Raw genomic sequence first — 21,378 nt, 5'->3', positions numbered from 1 at the left:
ACAAAGACGTTGTCACCAGCAATACAATAATCATATTCTACTTCACCTCAGCTACTAAACAATCACTAGGGGACAAAATACTGTGTGCGGGGGTAGGGGTGGGGTGGGTGGGTGGGAGCAAATGTCCGTTTGAAAAATAAGCACTCGGGGTGGGGGCAAATGCCCTATCTACCATTACAACTTGGTGGGGAAAACAATGTCCAGCAATCAACTTTTTCATTGTGGGCATGTAGTCCAGTCCCTGAGGGGGTGTCTGTGTGCACGAGAGGTCCGGAGAAAATTTCTCTAGAAATGATTAGAAGAACATCTAAGATGTTAGAAAATTGAGGGTGATGGTGTCGCATCATGGTGCGGTCCAAGAAAATCCAAGATGGCCGCCAAAAATTAAAAACTTCCCTTTTTATTTGATGTGGTTATTTTCAGTGTATTTAATAACTAACTTTTGATTTGGTCTTGATAATTATTTAAAACGCATGTCTCAAAACCAATATACCCTCTTTTTCATAATAACTTCAGCAATTTCGAATTTTTCGGATTTTTTGTTAGAAAAAAAAATAGCTTTTTTTTTTCAAAATATTCTTTTCCGTGTGTTATAGATTTTTAGTTTATAGGCAAAACATCCATAAATGTTTGTTATGCTATGGGAACATTCACATAGAAACAAATATAAGCTTATTAACAATTTATTGATGGGTATTTGTAACATGCACAGCTCTGAAAGTGTGTGGGGTAAATCAACCCCGGAAATCAGCAAATTTGGAATTCACATAAATCGAATGATTTTCATTCAAATTTCATATTTACTGTGCCAAATATTAAATTGTTGCTATCTGTGGAATACATTTACTTATAATTGGCCCTGTAAACAATTTAAATAGTAAAAGTTTGAGTGGGTGGGGTAAATCTATGAAAATTTTGGTAATTTTCTTTAGATCATATATTTGACCAGTTTTCTTAATTTCTTTTATCATTAGCGGTTTAAGCTGATTCCAGTTATTGATAAGCGGAACAGGCAAGGTTAAAGAATATTAAAAAGTGACGTTGTTGCAGCACTGTACAGTACAAAAATACAAGATGGCCGTCAAAACTGAGAAAAAGTCTAATAATTATCTTAATCTGTTATATAATGATAGAAATGTATGTAATGTTTGGTTTATGTTATGTGAAATTTAATATCTTTAATATAGATCTTTAATATAAGTAATCTACACAAGATCAAAGTCTACACCAGGAGAAACAATCTCCATAACTCTGATTTGAATTTTGACAGAGTTATTCCCCTTTTTAACTTAGAATTGTTTGGTTTAAGTTTTTGATAAAGTCAAATATCTCTGTTACTTTCAAAGCTTTTGACTTGAAACTTAAAATAGTTATTTACTATCAAATAAAATCTGTAAGAAGATCCGTTGGAAGCAAAGAATGCAAACAAGAAGAATAATACGGTATCTGACTCGGTTTGATTTAGTCTGTTCATGAGAGGTAATGAAATGTGCAACACCTCTCACGCCCCTAGCACCGGCTTAAGCGGAACTCTATTACACATATATTTAATGGACTCCATGATCCCAAAGTACCAGAAATTATAACAACACTAAATCCAAGTACGGGGAGACGTTTTACAGCTGCCAAACGGCACTTACAGACTGCTGTTGTGATAGTTAATAAAATCTGTAAAAAGATCCTTTGGAGGAAAAGAATGCAATAAAACAGAATAATAGCTGACTCGGTTTGACTGAGTCTGTTCATGAGAGGTAATGAAATGTGCAACACCTCTCACGCCCCCTAGCACCGGCTTAAGCGGAACTCTATTACACATATGTTGAATGGACTCAGTCTTCATCAGGAGAAGCAGTGCCAATAACTAAATTTTGACAGAGTTATGTCCCTTTCTAACTTAGATTTTAAAAAGTTTTATCAAGATTTTTACTGGCAAAGCTCTATTTCAGAGTCAAGCACTGAGAAAACTCGAGCTTGCTGTCTTACGGACAGTTCTGGTTTACCTGACTCTTTCTGTCACAGTTTAACACATACAATAGGTATGTGCAATAATAAAACTCTATGGACACTCTAAGACACCATTTGGAAAAGTTCACGACACACTTTGACATAAAACTACAGCTGTTTGGCATATACGACACTGCTTGACAAGTTCATGACAAACTTTGACTTAAATACATAACTTTTTGACACGATAATATGATATAATATTATAATAAGAAATTATCTGGACAATTTCATATGCTACCTAAACATAATAACATTACTCTTTGACGCAAAAAGATACTATTTAAAGAAGGTCACACCATGCTTTGACATAACAGACTGCTGTTTGACATAATAAGAAACCATTTAGGCAAGTTTATATCACACTTAACATAAGAAGACACAATTTGAACAAGTTGACACAACATTAAGACATAATAAATATAGTGTGATAAAATGAGACACTTTGCTGAAAGGTTCACCCCGCACATGATAAGAAACTGTGAACAAGATAGCAAAAGCCTTTCGCATAACAACACGTCTCATAGACATTTTCACATTAGGTGTAGATAGGATAAGATACATTGACAAAATAGTGCTCTACACCCGGCATGTTAAATAACCAGGCTGTCTTTTCAAAAAGAGCTAGGCTTTGTTAGCCGCCCATTGGAAGACACTTTATGGACAAGTTAGCACACTTTGAAAAAATAACATGCATATTTCGTGTCTTAGCATGTTTTATACGGTCATAGACAAGATCATAGTACTCATAGACAAGATGACAGTCATATACTTTCCACATAATAACATAATTGTTATATATTATATTGACATTTCATACCACTCTTTGACTAAACAACACAGTCATTTCACATAATAACACGTTCTGTAGACAAGGTCACATTATTCATAGATGACTTACATGTTGGACGTACATGTGAAGGTGCTGTACATGGTGCGTGATAAAGAACGTGGCTGACAGATCAAAACAAGCTTAGCTTTGTTAGCTTGACTCAACTTTCTAGACATTTCTTTCCTTCTAACTCTTTATCCCTCGATTATATCATCTTATAACTGTAGCAACCACAGCTGATAAGCTAATCAGGCTTCATTAATCTGGAAATTTCCTAATTTTCATGGGTCACTGTACTTTTTTGGCCATAAATCAATATTTGTAAAGATACAGTAATAAACAAACATGTTTAAAAAACGGTCATAAAATGCCCATATGGCTATATAAATCGTTTTCCAGCTGTAAAAACCCCACTGAGACCAAAGGCTTTGTTTTTCAGAGCACCCATGACATTTCTAACAAGTTGCCGATAATCCCACTAAAGAGGCGTTGCACTCGTCAGGTACCTTCTTCAAATCAAAATCGAGTTACAAGATTCTAATAAATTTTAAAATAATTTATTAACAAGAAAGCTGTTTGGGATGACCTTTACGATGGTAGGCGTAAAATTTAAAACGTCCGATATTCAAGAGCCAAGATATAGTCCCCTAAAGTCAACTTGAAAACTTTGACAAAATACGCATTTTTTCATATTTTCACGAAAAGTAAGAAAAATATAATTTTTGCTTTTTAAATTTTGGGTATAAAAAATATATTTCTGAGTTTACTATAAGTATACCGCATTTTGTTTTGAAAACGCGACCTTTCATCTACAGAGGTCAACACCGTGCAATCCAATATGGCGGATCACGGCAGTTATCGCCGAGTACACAAAATTACGAAAGCCGTAAATACTGGCAAATTAACAAGCGTACATCATAAATATTTCGATCTGAATCAATCGGTAAAGTGAATAATTATTTTAAAATGTTAAATATTGTTATTAATTTAAGGCAAGATTTAACGTTTTTGATGCAAATATTGGAAGGAACATCATGTTTATAACCGATCTCCGGATTCGTCCCAGTTTTCCCGATGTTTCCCCGAAGATATTTTCAACAGCGAAATTTTTTGGCAAAATTTTGTTACAATAAAAAAAAATTGGTTTAATGAAGTAATCTGCACCAAAGATTACTTTTAATTTTTTAAACCACTTAAAAATTTTTAATGTTTATTCGTTCGGGTCTTTCGAAACCAATAATTTTCGTACCATGACTTTCGCAGATTAAAGCATGTCATCATTTTTTTAAATCGAGTTTATTTAACGTTATTTAGTTTTTTAAGTTTTATAAATCAAAAATTATTTTGACTTTAAGGTAAATCATAGCTGCAAGTTTAAAATGACCAACTTGCCTCTGTTTATTTCCAAAAATTTAATAATTAGTCTTTTTTTTCTAATTTCAGCGGGCAGAGATGCCTCCCCTTGGACCTTTTTTGCCAGTCCTCTGGCATCACTACAGAAATATTAAGACAGGAAAGTTTCCTTTGTTGGCAAGCTTAACCAATGGACTTGTGTTAGAACTTAAACACTATCAATTCGAAAAGTTTTACGCTACAGCAGTTTGTCGATTTGTTGTCCCGACTCAGTCCAATGTTTTCAGCAGAAAAATCGGTAAATCAGTGTATAATAGAGTAATACCTAAAAGAACAGAAAAGAAAATGCATCTAAGAAAAAGGTGAAAGGCTGAAAAATGTAACTGAACTCCTGAATAAAGAATTTCAGTAACGCCAGGGGTAATAAGTACAGAACAAACTGAATTGTCATCAATTTCAATTGGGAGGCAGAGGTATGCAATGATGTCCATCCCGCATCAGAAAAACACAAAACAGAAAGTCTGCAGAAAACAGACATCAGCGTGCAAACAGATGGAAATCCTGATGATGATGCAAAAACTACAAACAAGAGGGCCATGAAGGCTAACCAAATATCGAACTCGTCCAAGATTTTATTAAGGGTAACATTCTGACCAAGTTTCATTAAGACGGGGCCAAAAATGTGACCTCTAGAGTGTTAAACCCAAGCTTTTCCTTTGATTGACCTGGTGACCTAGTTTTTAAACCCCAGATGACCCAATATCCAACTCGTCCAAAATTTTATTGAGGGTAACTTCCTGACCAAGTTTCATTAAGATTGGCCAAAATTGTGACCTCTAGAGTGTTAACAAGCTTTCCGTTGTTTTGACCTTATGACCTAGTTTTTGACCCCAGATGACCCAAAATCGAACTCGTCCAAGATTTTATTGAGGTAACATTCTGACCAAGTTTCATTAAGATGGCCAAAAATGTGACCTCTAAGTGTTAACAAGCTTTTCCTTGACTGACCTGATGACCTAGTTTTTGACCCCAGATGATCCAATATCGAACTCGTCCAAGATTTTATTGGGGGTAACATTCTGACCAAGTTTCATTAAGATTGGGCCAAAAATTGACCTCTAGAGTGTTAACAAGCTTTCCTTTGATTTGACCTGATGACCTAGTTTTTGATCCCAGATGACCCAATATCGAACTCGTCCAAGATTTTATTGAGGGTAACATTCTGACCAAGTTTCATTAAGATTGGGTCAAAAATGTGACCTCTAGAGTGTTAACAGTCAAATTGTTGACGACGGACGGACGGACGGACGACGGACGACGACGGACGCCGGACACAGGGTGATCACTAAAGCTCACCTTTGAGCACTTCGTGCTCAGGTGAGCTAAAAAATGGAACATGAAAAAGTACCTTTGTAACAAACAAACTAGACAGTTGAGGAAAATACAAAAACAAATCAGAGAACGTGAACAAAAAATGCAGAAAATAAGCAGTCGTACAGGAACACATTCAGTAAAAAATTTTGAATAAGCGTGATGAAAATTCGAGAAAGAATAGTCTTCTTTTGCGTAAAGTTCCAGCAAGGCAGGGCACAACAGTTTTAAAATCAAAAAGTTGTCGGGAAAAAAATGTGTTGACTGAACGAAAGATTGAAAGAGATCAAGAAGAATATATGCATTAACGGGACAGAATGAAAAATTTAAAAGATATAAACCGATCTCTTAAAGAGCTGTCCCCAAAGTGAAAAGGACAAAAAAGTGCTAGCTCAGAAGTCCAACAGCTATCGAGAAAGGAGATTTCTGATCTGCGGACAAATTTAAAGAGTTGGTCGACAGTGATTTTTTTAAAATAGAAAGAGCACACATAAATATGTAACAACTCCATTAAACCAAAAGAAGTTACTCTTGGATGAGAAAGAGCAACAAATAAATGAATTACAAGAGAAGCAATAGAAAAAAAGAAAATTGACACTAGAAATGGCAAATGCAGTTTCAAGGTACAATGTTCGCCTCGTGTAATGGAGCTCGCTGCTCTTGAAGTTGCGACAGAGAAAGTGTCGAAAGTGATTCAGTGTGTTTCGTCCCATTTACATAAAATTTTAGCTTGAAAAATGACGAGCTGCCAAATTCCTACAACCAGTGCAGACAAAGTTGAAGAGGGGCACTTCATAGCCAAAAACATATATCGCTGACAAACTTGACGAGTCCAGCACATGGGGTCTCATCGCGATGGGTTTCGACCAGGAAAAAGAAAAAGATCCTCGACACAACGGTTACATTAGACGATGGGAAAGTAATCAGCCTCGGTTTTAACCCAGGATCACGTGAAACTGCTTTAGCCATAACAGATTACAAAGTCCCACCTGAAAAGAACTTTCCGAAGACACGAAGCATCAGCTCCTCACAATCAAATCTGGAAGATATAAACATCAGGTGAAGAATTTATAGTTAACTCTTTGGAAAAACTTGCTTTTACTAGATGACAGAGCAGCCAATGAAAAACTTTCCGATAAATTATTAACTGAATGGAGGGAAAATATGTTGTTAAATGCAGAAGTTTAAACTGAAATTTTGCTCCGCAAACATTTTTACTGTATGGCTCACGTCTTATTAGGCTTTCACGTTAAGTGGTAGATGAAATCAAGGGCAGTTGAAAAGGAAATTTTAGAAAGTGATGGGCCTATCGGCAGGGACAGTCTGCCAGTTTTCAAATTTTGGTCTAAAAAGGAGTCGTGGGTGAACGTTAGTACGAACACAGCTGACACTTTCGGACCTGTTGGCGAACATACAGGCTTACGTGATCGTTGGAAGCTCACTGTGCAAAACACGGTATTAAATCTGTCAATGGAATTACAAAGACAAAAGATTCAATGGACTTTTCGAAACAGCTGCTCAGATTTATGTGCATCTCAATGACTTTCTACATGTCATAAACACAGTTAAAAATCCTAACCTCAAAATAAAATCTGTTCAAGCAGATTCTTAAGTCGAAACAGTGTTGACACTGCTACTAATTTCGCTATACTCTACGTGAAAGTTACTGGGCCCTACGGGGGGCTTGTCACTTCAGGATCAGTGAGCTAACTTGAGCTTCACACACATATCCAAAGTCTAGAACTCTACCTGAAAAAGTGTGAAACCGAACCACTCTCTTGCTAAAAAATACCGATTGGCTAGGTGACCTAGAAACACATATACCAAACATAAGGAGTTCACTAAGGTTATCAACATAGAAAAAAAACCCCCAGGTCTGCTTCTGAAGTTGCTTGCTGTGTCCCTTTCCCCGGCATTGAAAACTGTTCAAAAACAGTTATGCGACTTTCTTGAGGAGGTTCCCAAATTTAGTACCAAGCCACAGAAAAGATCTGTCCAGAACAGGGTATGCTCATGTAACAAATCTAGGATGCGAACACCATTTGGTGATCTTGACTCGAGCCAAAAGAGACGCCCTAACGCTTCCATGCACATCATTCCCTCTATTCAAAATCCTGAAAAGAATAGAATGATATGATAAAATGGATTGATAGCATGCCAGAAAAGGATAAAGAATCGCTAATGGCAAGTGCTAGGAAACGCGGAAAAAAACTGCGAAAGCACACCGAAGAAGTGAACCCAAAAAAGTGCAGACCGAAATACTGGAAATGATGGAGCTGAACCGAAAAAGAAACGTCGAAAAACTGCTGTTGAAGTTAAACCCGGAACAACCGTATGAGGATGTTTGTGTAAGTCTTCCAGAAGGTGACTTCAGAGTTAACGATTATGTCATAGTTGCATACCAAGATGTTGGTATCCCGGGAAAAGTGACACATGTTACCAGCGTTTCACTGCCACAGTCAGCTTCATGGGTCCATGCAAAAAGGGGGCACATTCAGCTGGGCCCGTCAGAAAAGATATTCAGGAAGTGAAGAAAGACTTTATAATCAGTAGGGTGATGTGCCTGAATGTAAAAAACTCTGTAGACAGTGGTAACTTCGCAACTATGCTGATATAAAAGCAACAATTTGAAGCTTTTGCTAAACAATTCTTTAATTAACTTTGCTTTTTTAGGAGTGATTTTAAAAAACACTTTAGTGTACATATATCATGTGACAGTGTTAGAGTGGCAAAAAGAATTATTTTATACTTGAATATGTTTTACAATGGTTATGAAATGATTTTCATTTACAGATTTTTAATTGCAGTTTTTGCTTAATTTCTTAAAATATTTCATAAATAATTTATTAAATAAAATATAAATTAATTTTAACTGCTTTGCTTATTTACACTTACAGAAAAAAAAAAAGGTTATATGCCGGTCATATACAGTGGAATTGGTCAAAAATACAGCCTATATGAGCCAAAACTGAAAAAAAAATTTCAGTATAAAAAAAAAATGTTTTATCTGATCACTGTTCTTGTGGAATAGCAAGATAAACCCCCTTTAGATATGGTTATGAAAACATCAAAAATAACTTCTAGAGAAAAAAAGCCATAAGTATACCCAAATTTAAAGAATCTTTAAAGATAAAAAAGTTTGCAAAATTGAAGTATTCTGTTTAATCGCTCGGGTCCGCTTACATCGCGATATTTTACTTTACTTTATATAGAGAAAAAATTCCAAAAAAGTCGCTTTTCATGAAACTTCCAATACTGCAAAAACTTTTTAATTTTTAAGATATTTTGAAAAATTTTAAAAAGTTCTGTGCTTGTTTATTCAAACAGAATAAAAATTAAAGTGTTATAACGTGAAAATTCATGTTTGAAAAAACAGCTGTGGTTGCTAATAACTGGCCCTTAAGGGGAGGCATTTCAGGCTCTGAGTGGCTGCGTCTATCTGTAAAGGGCTTTTTTTCGATTGTGTATAACACTAAAGGGTGCTACATGTATATAAATTTTGTATGGTGTATACGAAGGCTTTATAGCTGTATGACTAATTGGACAACACATCCTGACATAAGACAAATGCGTCATTGCATACATATACAACTAAACTGTATCACTTGCAATGATAGGAACATAAGCATTATTTTCAAATATTGGCTCCATTTGTGCATCTTCTACCAGTTGTATGGTAATGACATTTAAAAACAATAGTTGTCTTTCAAAATCAGTTACACAACTATGTGCAGTTATCTCGCTTAGATTTAAGGATATTCAGTTTAAAGGGCCAAAATTAGGTGAAATATGAAAGGCGTTTCATGGCTACCAGTTTGCTCCTATTGTTTAGAATACTCTACTGTACTATGTTACTACAATGTTAAAACTAGCAACGAGGAAGTTTGAAGTAAAATGTAATAAAGTATGCAGAAATACCTAAAATGCTAACTGTACTTAAGTTTTCAATTCGAGTTTCACAGTCATCCTTTCATATCTTTCATATTTCACTTTAAATAAAATTTGTTTTTGCCATGCATGCCTCTGGTTTTGTTTTGAGGTGCTCTGTGGTTCCGGAAATATTACCCTTACCTTTTATCATTTTCGGTGTATCTAAAGTGCACTCTGGTGCATCTGTTCTAATAATGGTAATATAAAAGAATTAACTCTTTTAATTGTTCAAGGTAAACAAAACCCAGTATAGCATGCTTTGCTTGTGTCATACAAATTAATCAATGTGGATAGTTTTCTAGTAATGATAAAAGAGCGTAATGATTTGGGCCATTCCATGACTTGCACTAATGACAAAAAGTCAAAATATGGATAAATAAGCCTTTTAAAGAACACAATCTTAACTTTCACAGAAGTTATCTCCACTATTTCAAGAGTCACAGTGCCTTTAAGAAAATCACCGATTATGTTAGTATTTTACATTTTGTGTCCACTTTAGAAACCCACATATAAATTTGTTTTGTTTTTTTTTGAAATCCTTAATATTTGGTTCTTTGAATTAATATTTGCTTCAATTCAAAGAAGCTACCTGCATATCAAGGACCTTTTAAATCCAGTTTTACTCGAACTCGAAAATGGAAGACCCTTAGGTCAAACCAGTGAAATAGAAGGCTTAAGATTTTGTTTTGTTTCTGCATGGCTTAACGTAGTTTAAGAACTTTTCAGTTGACCTTGTTAATCTTATTAGCATTCCAAAAGGTGATATGATGCTACTGTATCAAATTAGTGTTACCGTGTTTGCATATACAATGCATAAATGGAATATGAACTCATTGGAATCATTGGAATTGTCATTAAAAGTTCTTTTAAATATCTACATGTTGCCATTTTTTTATATGAATCATTTCCAGTGATTAAAAAGTTACATATAGCACGTAGAAGCCAACCAGCACAGCATTTTACCATCTAGCTAGCAGTGGATAAGTAGAGTTGCATAAAATTTCAACATAGCTATTGTGTGCTTTTTTCTCCGCTCAATCTCCGCGTACTTAATCGAAGACAGAAGCATCTGAGTAAAAGCACATGGAAAAGAAAATGTTATTTTTAAATGAAACTAGCTGCCAACCACTAAGAAGCTGTTAAAAAATAAATTTCCAGTGCAAGCAATTGTTTTGGTTTGTTTTCAATTCTGAATCAATGTTAAGAACGTCAAAATGAAATAATAACATTGATATTGATACAAATACAATGAAACCAAGAACTGAATTACAAGTATTTTATGATTTTTTTTTTTATTTTTCATCATTTTGCTCACTATTTTCTTAGTAATTATGTTTAAGATGTCATTAAATATCATGCTTATAATAAATTAGTGTAAGTTTATACTAATTTATTTTCGCTCGATTGTAATAAAAGCTTTAAGCTTATCTGAACCACTCTCGAGTCCGCTTCCTGGAAAGACCAGTACTGTTGTCATATGAGAAGTCATGGTCATGACTCCAGTGTGGCTCGAACCCATGACCGGGCTGAGCGACCGACATCTTAACCACTAGACCACCGTTCCTCTTAAGATCTATATTAAAGATTTATAGATCTGTATCAAAGGTCTATTAGATTTATATTAAAACATCACGTAACATAAACCAAACATTATATACAAAATTTCTATCATTATATAACAAATTAAGATAATTATTAGATTTTTTTTCTCAGTTTTGACGGTCATCTTGCAATTTTTGTACTGTACAATGATGCAACAGCGTCCCTTTTCGATCTTCTTGAACCTTGCATGTTCCACTTATCAATAACTGTTTTGCCTATAAACTAAAATCTATAACAAACGGAAAAGAATATTTTGAAAAAAAAGCTATTTTTAGCTATTTTTTCTTACTAAAAATCCCAAATATTCGAAATTGCTGAAATTATTATGAAAAAGAGGGTATGTTTGTATTATCACTGCGAAAAAAGAGTTAATATACGGGAGTGTACGGGATCCCGTATATTACCCGTATACGGGAAGAAATACGGGAAAACTAAAGTACGGGCGTGTACGGGGCTTGTATATTTAAAAGTCCGTATACTAATAAAATACGGATTTCCGTATACTATGAAATACGGAATTCTTAGTATACGATACCCCGTATATTATTGAAATACGGGAAATTCTAAAAAGGGTTATTCTGATCTTATACAACACCGTATATTCCCGTATATGTCTGGTGTACGGGAATACATAAATCCGTATATTACGAAAATACGGGACGTATATTTCCCGTATATGTTTCATATACAACCCCGTATATTTCCCGTATATTCTGGGTATACGGGATATGTATAGTTTGTATATTTCGAAAATACAGGGATTAAATTTCCCGTATATTTTTTGTATACAACTCCGTAAATTTCCCGTATATGCCGGAATTACGGGATTTAAATAATTTGTATATTTCGAAAATACGGGACGTATATGTCCCGTATATGTTTCATATACAGCCCCGTATATTTCCCGTATATTCTGGATATACGGGATATGTATAGTTTGTATATTTCGAAAATACAGGGATTAAATTTCCCGTATATTCTTCGTATACAACTCCGTATATTTCCCGTATATGCCGGAAATACGGGATTTAAATAATTTGTATATTTCGAAAATACGGGACGTATATGTCCCGTATATGCTTGGTGTACAACTCCGTATATTTCCCGTATATGCCAGAAATACGGGATTTAAATAATTTGTATATTTTAAAAATACGGGACTTATATTTCCCGTATATTCTTTGTATACAACTCCGTATATTTCCCGTATATTCTGGATATACGGGGTATGTATAGTTTGTATATTTTGAAAATACAGGGATTAAATTTCCCGTATATTCTTCGTATACAACTCCGTATATTTCCCGTATATGCCGGAAATACGGGATTTAAATAATTTGTATATTTCGAAAATACGGGACGTATATGTCCGTATATGCTTGGTGTACAACTTCGTATATTTCCCGTATATGCCGGAAATACGGGGTTTAAATAATTTATATATTTCAAAAATACGGGATGCAATCAATATGTGTAGTGAAAATTATATTCTCCGGCCATTTCAAAGGTCAAACGTTTTGCATGTTTTCGAACTTGTACGTGTATGTAGAATGAATGCCTATATTGAAAGAAAGAAATGTTTAATACTAATATGACATGAACTGAAAAAGGCATTCACGGACCAAAACAGGTATAAATTTAAAATCAAACATGAATGAATCCATCATTTCATCTAGCGCGTTCCCGATTTATTTTAACATTTAATCTAAATAGCCGATTGAGAAAAGGAAAGGATTAATCAATTCATCCCTATTTATTTGTAGTGATAAATACATCCGTGGATCATCGCCATTGTAAAAATCAAATGCAAGCATAAATTAACTCTTTTTCTGCACATTTCCAACGCTTGAGCATACAATGCAAATATTTATAGAAAAAAAGAGGAACTAATCCATTTATATTTTGTACTGAAAAAAGTATATAAGACATGCATTGATACTTTACTTATGCAATCAATTCTAATATTTCTACAGACGAAAAATAATCGATATAATGTGTCTGCGACCAAAGATTCGAACAAACGCCTTTCGTTCGATTTAATACAGTATCGTCTGCTACCGACCGAGTAGGTCGTTTTTTGTGTTTTTGTTGGGATGAACGTTGCGCTGACACACTTATTGGTCCTTTAGCGACTTTCCTGTTTTCTTGGTGGAGGAATACCCCAGGTGCCCTAACGTGCATTATTTCATCGTGACGAGCGAGCACCTGCTTAATGTCTTCCTCACATGGAGAATTTTAACACTCTGAGTGAGGCTTGAACCCGCATCGGTGATGGGCAACTGGTTTGAAGTCATCGATCTAAACCACTCGACCACGGAAACCCACTCCAGGTGGGTCGAATCTTTAAATCAACATGTAGATAACATAGCATTTTGGTAATAAAGAAAGCACATAATCTACCGAAGTCATTCAGTTTAATATAATTCAAAGAGCTATAAAATATGTATTTTATACCTTTTTGTTCAATGTTCACTTTCAACTGTTACTTAATTATAAATCATTAAACGAAAAATATTTTCATATCCGTTGACTTTTGTTTCGAAGTAATTCTGCAGATGTTCTATGTATAGTACGGTGGCATAGCGGGGACATAGGAAATACTTTATTTTTTCTGTGCGCACGTGTTAGCTACCACGTGCGTATGTGGTAATTCACAAGTGCGCGGGTGATAACTATCACGTGCGCAAGTGACAGCACGTTATACTACCATGAGCCCATGTGATAACTAACACGTGCGCACGTGTTAGCTGATCAATGAAAAAGCGTGAAAGATCTGCAATTTTTCTAAATGGATGTCTTTCATAAGGAAGTGTTATTTATAGTTAGCTGTAATTTACGAAGTAAGTGTTTCTTGTTTTTGAAAAAAAGGCTGATATCTCGATTAGTTTCGTTGGTAATATTTCACGTTCGCACGTGTCAGCTAACAACTGCGAACGTGATAGCTATCACATGCGAACGTGTTAGCTAAGATAGTTATTACGTGCGCACGTGTTAATCAACACATTCGCACGTGGTATCTAGCATGTGCGAATGTGGTGCTAACACATGTGCACGTGATAAATAAAATGTTTCCTATGTCCCCTCTATTCCACTGTAGTATACCCTGTGGCAGACTATTTTATTTCTCGTGGATGTAGGGTCTTTTAGTATTGACCTAGCACATGTGAATATTTCGTATATTTCCATAAACTCATTTTCAATGTCCAAACATAAATAGCGAAACAAATATTACATATATAATTCTTAGTTGATATTATACAATCGCATGTGCAGGTAGCTGGGCGGCAAAGCGTTTAGCTGCCAATATCAGGGTAGTGGGTTCGAGTTTTGGCCATACCTTTTCCCCTAAATTTATTTGCAAACTTTCCACTTATTTGTCAAACGCACCGTGATATTTATGGTCCATTTATTAAAAGTTATCATATTCACTCGATGTAAAAAAGTCAATTATTTGAAATATTCTAGACAAAAAGAAAGACACATTACCACTCACAAGCGTACTAAAAAATAAATACTTTAAGAGAAAAAATAAAATTTATAAAGATAAAACAGGTAGCGATAACATCACATTACTTTACTTTAAAGCAATGATAACCGTGGTAACGTGTATGGCGTGACACTGATTGACTTATAAAATACAAATATTGCTTAAAATTAACGAAAACGCTCGAAAAATATTGGCAAAGATTAATGAGTGTCTTTCATTAAATCAAATGATATAAGCATTTACACTGATTTACCCATCTCCACGAAAATAAACTGTACATATAATTTCTGCCGAACAGTTTTACTGCAACATTAATTGATAATAATTGTATGCATATTAACTAAATCAGATAGATAACCCATGTACCCTAAGCCTGGTAACATGCGTTTTAAATAATTATCAAGGACAAAATCAAAAGTTAGTTATTAAATAAATTTAGAATAGACACATCGAATAAAGAAGGGAAGTTTTTAATTTTTGGCGGCCATCTTGGATTTTCTTGAACCGCACCATGATGCGACACCATCACCCTCGATTTTCTTACATCTTAGATGTTCCTCTCATTATTTCTACAGTAATTTTCTCTGGACCTCTCGTGCACACAGACACCCACTCAGGGACTGTATTAATGATTGGGGGAATGAATGTCCGGATTCCATTACAAACAGATAGCGTAATTGGGTTCTCTTGTTTATTTTTGGTAAAATAATCTTAGCAGGCTGGGCATTTCTCCCAAGGGTATATCATCTCGATCGGTGTATAGTTCGGCTTTGAGTTTATACTTTAAAAAATGGAAATGTATGTTATTTAGGTAGTGTTATTTAGTTCAGTAGTGGTTCTTATCTCAATAGGGAGAGGTAAATTATGCTGACGTTCCCTAATCGGCATACGAGACTATAAATTGAACGTTTAAACGTCAAAATCAAATACTAACGTGGGTAACATAAGAACAATAGAAACTACTAACGTTTTGATAACTTTTTGTCAAAAATGTGCTAATACTTACACTATCATGACAACTTTGTATGCTATAAAAGTGCAGCCTTTGTACTTTTTACAAAAAGAAAAGTGATAAAATTGTACGCACGCGTGTTTGTATTGCTGATATACAAGTACAATGTATAGGTAAACCAAATCGAACATATAAACTGTATCAAATGTAAATTTTAGTTCTTTTCTAGATATATTGTCACGTTTATGTTCTTCCTGTTGTTCTTGTATTTCCCTGATCCGGGCAAAAAAATCCGACCGAGGTGATATAATGTACCCTGATCAAGCGCGCCAAGTTGACACAACGGAATGTGTTAAAAAAACCTGCGCGCACACTATCGAGAAGATGTGAAAACCTTCTATCTGTAACGGGTACTACTAATCAAGAAGTTTGAAGTTTGAGGCCTTTGTTCTCTGTGACATGGCAACGATTTCAATAAACATTATTTCGGTTAAAGGCGCTCTCGTCCTCCATATCTGATTCACATGAGGAAATTGCCAGTTACTTGTGGATGTAATGTCAATACAAGTATGGAATTTAGGAAACTAAGTGTTTTACATAAATTAAAGACTCAAGTAAATGGCATAAGACCGCCAAATCTTTGTGCAGCGCAAAATATATATTGATATTAAAGGAATAAAAATGTCAGCCTTTAGTTTGATATTCAGCAAAAGTAGAACATCTTTCACACGTGAAATGTGCTTTGACCAGTTTTCCACCCACTACCACTACCGAAAGACTGCATTTAAAATATTTTTAGAGCCAGTCCGCTTAGCTCAGTAGAACGTTGGTCTACGGATCGCGGGGTTGTGAGTACGATCATCGGGCGAGGCGTATGTTCTCCGTGACTATTTAATAAAGGACATTATGTGGGAAAGTTTGCAGTTACTTGCGGAGAACAAGTTCGTACTGGTACAGAATCAAGGAACACTAGTTAGATTAACTGCCGCCGTTACATGACTGAAAAACTGTTGAAAAACGGCGTTAAACCCAAAACAAACAGACAAATAAAATATGTTTAAACTGTAAACTTATTTCAGACACGTCCGCAAACGTTATAGAATATATCACGAACATTAAATGTTTTTATGCCCCGGAAGGTGGTTATATTAAAATCGCACTGTCCGTCCGTCCGTGTGTCTGTGAGTCCGTGCGTGCGTCCGTGCGTCCGGTAAATTCTTTTCCGGGCTGTAATCCATGAAGGGATTTTGAAATAACTTGGCACAAATGTTCACCATAATGAGACAACGTGTCATGTGCAAGACCCAGGCCCCTAACTCCAAGGTCAAGGTCACACTTACAAGTCAAAGGTTAACATGGTATGTTTCGTGTCCGGTCGATAACTCTGCCATTCATTAAGGGATTTTGAAATTACTTGTCATTAATGTTTACCATAATGAGACGTCGTGTCATGAGAAAGATCCAGACCCCTAGCTCCAAGGTTAAGGTCACACTTAGAGGTCAAAGGTTAACATGGTCTGTTTCTTGTCCGGTCCGTAACTCTGCCATTGATGAAGGGATTTTGAAATTACTTGGCATAAATGTTCCCTATAATGAGATGAGGTGTCATTGACAAGACCCAGGCCCCTAGCTCCAATGTCAAGGTCACACTTAGAAGTCAAGGGTGTTTCTTGTCTGGTCCATAACTCTGCCATTTATCAAGGGATTTGAAAATAATTTGACACAAATGTTAACCATATTGAGAAGATGTTGTCAAGGTCACAATATGATATGTGATTTTTTGCGAATACAACTGTGGCATTCTTGGGCATACTTCGGAGGCATTTGTCACCAATAGTAACCGCTATTGTTTACTTCTAAAATACAACTTTGTCATTAATGGTCAGTGCTAACTGTACGGAAAATCGTCACTAGCATATTGATAATTAACCTGGAGGAAATGTGTGGTGTTTGTATTTTTTTGCAATTATGTCATTGTCATTATTATTTTTTGTTAAATAGAATGTCATGTCTCTTAAAACATTCTCCACTGAGAGAGAAGATATGCCCGTTTAAACTTTCAGACAAATATCAAGATCTGTTTAAAAATGAATGTTAAAATTTTACAGCAAAGTCATGTTTAAATAAATTTTTGAAGATACGCAAAACTGGTCATTTTTTCACTTAAAACGGACATTTTTGAATCAAGTGATATTATTTAGGGAGTCAATCACGTACGCACCGTAAATGCACGGACTTCTCATGCTTCTTGTTATTGTTACGGTCGCTTACGCATAACCTGTAAGTTTAAATTTAATCTCTGAAAGTTGCCTAAGTACGTTGTCTCTTTGGCTCGGTTGTTTGAGCATTGGACTAGCATCAAATCGACCCAGGCTCGAATCCCGCTGCATGCAATGGGATTTTTCGTCGTAAACATTTTCGTGAAAACAGTAGAAATAGGACAAGTCTGGTTATTGTTATAGACCATTTAAGTGGTCCATAAGGTGTTAATAGACCTTATTGAAACAAAGAAGCCAGTAAGTAATTTGTATAATTGTATGTTTATTCAAATCAAGAAGCTTATGCACTTGCTAGTATTTGGAGTTAAGTACCACATACTTACACGTTTTACAAGGCGTAGATTACAGTCACAAGTAACCCTACTTCGCATTAAACAAGTCCGTGAATTTATATATGATATACATTATGTTTCTTTGATTGTTGTTTTTGTCTTTCCACTTAATGTATTCTCTCCGGTTTCGCATAGACAGAATTCAATTATCAATAATAGCTAAGGTCTCCATTTTTCAAACTGATAAAATTTTGCGATAAATCATACGAAAATCCGATGAATTATAATTGCGGTTTCATGTTTCCCTCCATCTTAGTTTTGGAGAAAACTTGTCACATATACACTGAACAAAATTCCTAATTGGTCAGTTTATATTGTATTACTATTTTGTTAATAATGCATGTATCTACAAGATATTTCACATACCGACATTTGAATAGGTACTGCAGTTAATTATTGATTTATTTTTGGCCGACTCACGGCCAGCGTAACCGCATTAGGCGTTTTGACCAATATTGCATATTTTGCACGTGCAGGGCATGCGCACCAATATGCACCTGTTAGTGAACATTTTTGGCATTCCTGACGAAAGTCCTACTAGAAAAACACATATCATTGTGAAATTGACACAAAAGCAACGCGCCCGGGCTGTCGGAATTTTACAACAAAACTCAAAATCGGTCATTTCAATGGATTGTCCTTGGGTTAAATTTTGTCAAAAGAGCGCGAATGGTAGATAACCAACGATTGAAGGTTCTTGTTAACGGAAATAAGGTTAAAAATGGAAATAACCATCAAAGTAACATCTACAAACAAATTATATCAAAATTCCTTTGAAATTGCAAAAATAATTACACACGTGCCGTAAATGTGTCCCGGTTAGCAACATTCCGACAGCTCGATCGCGTTGCTTTTGTGTCAATTTCACCATGATATGTGTTTTTCTAGTAGGACTTTCGTCAGTAATGCCAAAAGTGTAAACGAACACGTGCATGTTGGTGCACATGCCCTGCACGTGCAAAATATGTAATGTTAGTCAAAACGCCTAAATGCGGCTACTTTGGCTGTGAGTCGCCAAAAATAAATCAATAATTAGCTGCAGTACCTATTCAAATGTCGGTATGTGAAATTTTGTATGAATACATGTATTATTAACAAAAAAGTAATACAATATAAACTGACCAATTAGGAATTTTGTTGAGTGTACTAACAATGTTAAAGAAGCGGTATGTACCTTACAAGAGGAATAAATTCAAGTTGTTTGAAACTGCAGATCAGATAGATTTTACATATATATACAGTTAAGAATCTTAAATGTAATGTAAGGAAATCTATAACGATTATACTTTAAAATTACATTTTGAAAATTTTGATGTTCTGAAAAACATAAGAAGGAATGCTCTTTGAGTTTTAAGTACCGTGTAGCTGTTGTTAAAAGTCTCTCTGTATTTGCATTCATTGTTGTTATATTTGTGGTCCTTTGGGATAATGGAGTCTATTCAATATGTACCGGTGCTGGGGACATGAGAGGTGTTGCACATTTCATTACCTCACATGAAATGACTCAATCAAACCGAGTTCATTTTTCTTCTTGTTTGCAATCTATGCTATTAAAGGGTCTTTCTACAGATTTTAACTATCACAACAGCAATCTTTAAATGCGATGTGGCGGCTGTAAAAACATTCTCCGTACTTGGATTCAGTTTGGTTATATATTCTTGTCCTTTGAAATTATGGAGCCAATTCAATACATGTGTTATAGAGTACCACTTAATCCGGTGCTAGGGAAGTATTTAGGTCTAAAATACTTTAGTATTGTTCTTCAATCTAGTTTCAGTACATTTCATTTAATCAGAAATAGTCAGAAATATACATAGATTAAAGATAAAACATTTTTGTTTCTAATGCCTTTGAAATATTCTTAAACAAAATAGAATATATTCAAATAACAATTCTTTGTAAAGATAATAAAGCCATATTTTTATAATGATAAAAATCTAAACATCTTATTATGCCTTATTGAAATACTAACTTTCGAGTTTTAACGTGTTTGAATATACGAATTACCTTGTATAACAACGAGCTTATATATGAGTAGAGGCATAATCCAAATGCTATTATAAACATAATGAAACAAATTAAAACACAAACTGTTTTTAACACTGCTCTCATAACAATTTTACTCTCCGTAAAAGACAAGAGTAAGAGTATGTTCCGTTGTTAAGTTTTGTAAACCGATTTGCCGTATCTAGCTATCAATTTGTCGACCACATTAGAAATTCTTCACTGTTTGCTAATGGTATCGGCTTTTAAGTGTTCATTTTCCTGCGTCATAGAATCACTCAGCTTAATGAAGGGCGACTGTATGTTCTCTTACAGAACGAATTCGGTATATATATATATATATATATACTTGAATTCTTTGTAGTTTAGTATTTCTGTTAGTGTATAAAATATAACACCCGGAACCACCACTACGCCAACAGACAGAGACAAATATCATCTGAAAAAAATACAGTTCTGGTTAAAAGTCAGTCGTAACGCTTATCAAGAGGCTTTGGTTCGGATGCAGATCAGCCCAAACCAAAATTTTGACCCGCTGTAGAAAAGTCCTTGTCACCTATATTTTTGTTCATCTATGACAAACACATGATGAATTAATTACATTGAAAAGAGGTTCTTACATTACATTAGCCAGGGCATATATTTTGTATTTTCATACATTCAGTCGACTTATTTTTCTTCTTTCTATGTGCAGTAGGATGTGAAATATAAGCATTCTGTTCATTTCTGCCATGTCGCAAAGTATACTGAACCACATTATAGCCCTGTTAATAGCACAGGAGTACATCTGTACACCACAACTAGATGCAGTAATTTGAAAAAGGGTTCATTGTAACTGCTGATAGAATTTTTAATAGTATTTGACTCGGATAATACCGAAAATGATGGTTCAAAAAGTGCTAATTTTTGACGATTATGTCGGTGAAACCAATCAAAACAATATTATTAACTATTTGATTGGCAGCATAAGGCGTGTTCAGTTATTTATCTTACTCAGTCATATTACAAAGAAAATAAGACTTTATTGTTCTCATTATAATGTATTTGAATTATCCAGTAAATATGAAAACGATACGATATGAAGAGAACAAAATAGTGATGAACATAGTTCAAAGCAGCAACGAAGAAACAATACGACTTTCACCTTTTAAGCATGCCCAGAAAATTAATTGCCAGAAATAATTATGGAAAGTTGCAATTTTTTCTCAAATTCAAATTAATTCATTCTATAG

General features: G+C 34.8%; 1 protein-coding gene across 2 annotated transcripts in view; it reads right to left on the bottom strand.

Moving 5' to 3' along the window:
- The window catches only part of LOC123551988 (uncharacterized), a 41,176-nt gene extending 20,744 nt beyond the window's left edge, over positions 1-20,432 (bottom strand). For both annotated transcript variants that reach the window (XM_045341326.2, XM_045341327.2), the window contains exon 1: positions 20,150-20,432. In XM_045341326.2, coding sequence (XP_045197261.1) covers positions 20,150-20,254 — 105 coding nt within the window. In that variant the 5' untranslated portion in view covers positions 20,255-20,432. The remainder of the gene's footprint in view (positions 1-20,149) is intronic.
- Between the last annotated feature and the right edge of the window lie 946 nt (positions 20,433-21,378).

The sequence above is a fragment of the Mercenaria mercenaria genome, chromosome 4 (genome assembly GCF_021730395.1).
Source record: "Mercenaria mercenaria strain notata chromosome 4, MADL_Memer_1, whole genome shotgun sequence".
NCBI lineage: Eukaryota > Metazoa > Mollusca > Bivalvia > Venerida > Veneridae > Mercenaria > Mercenaria mercenaria.
This window is presented reverse-complemented; position numbering and strand designations above follow the sequence as displayed.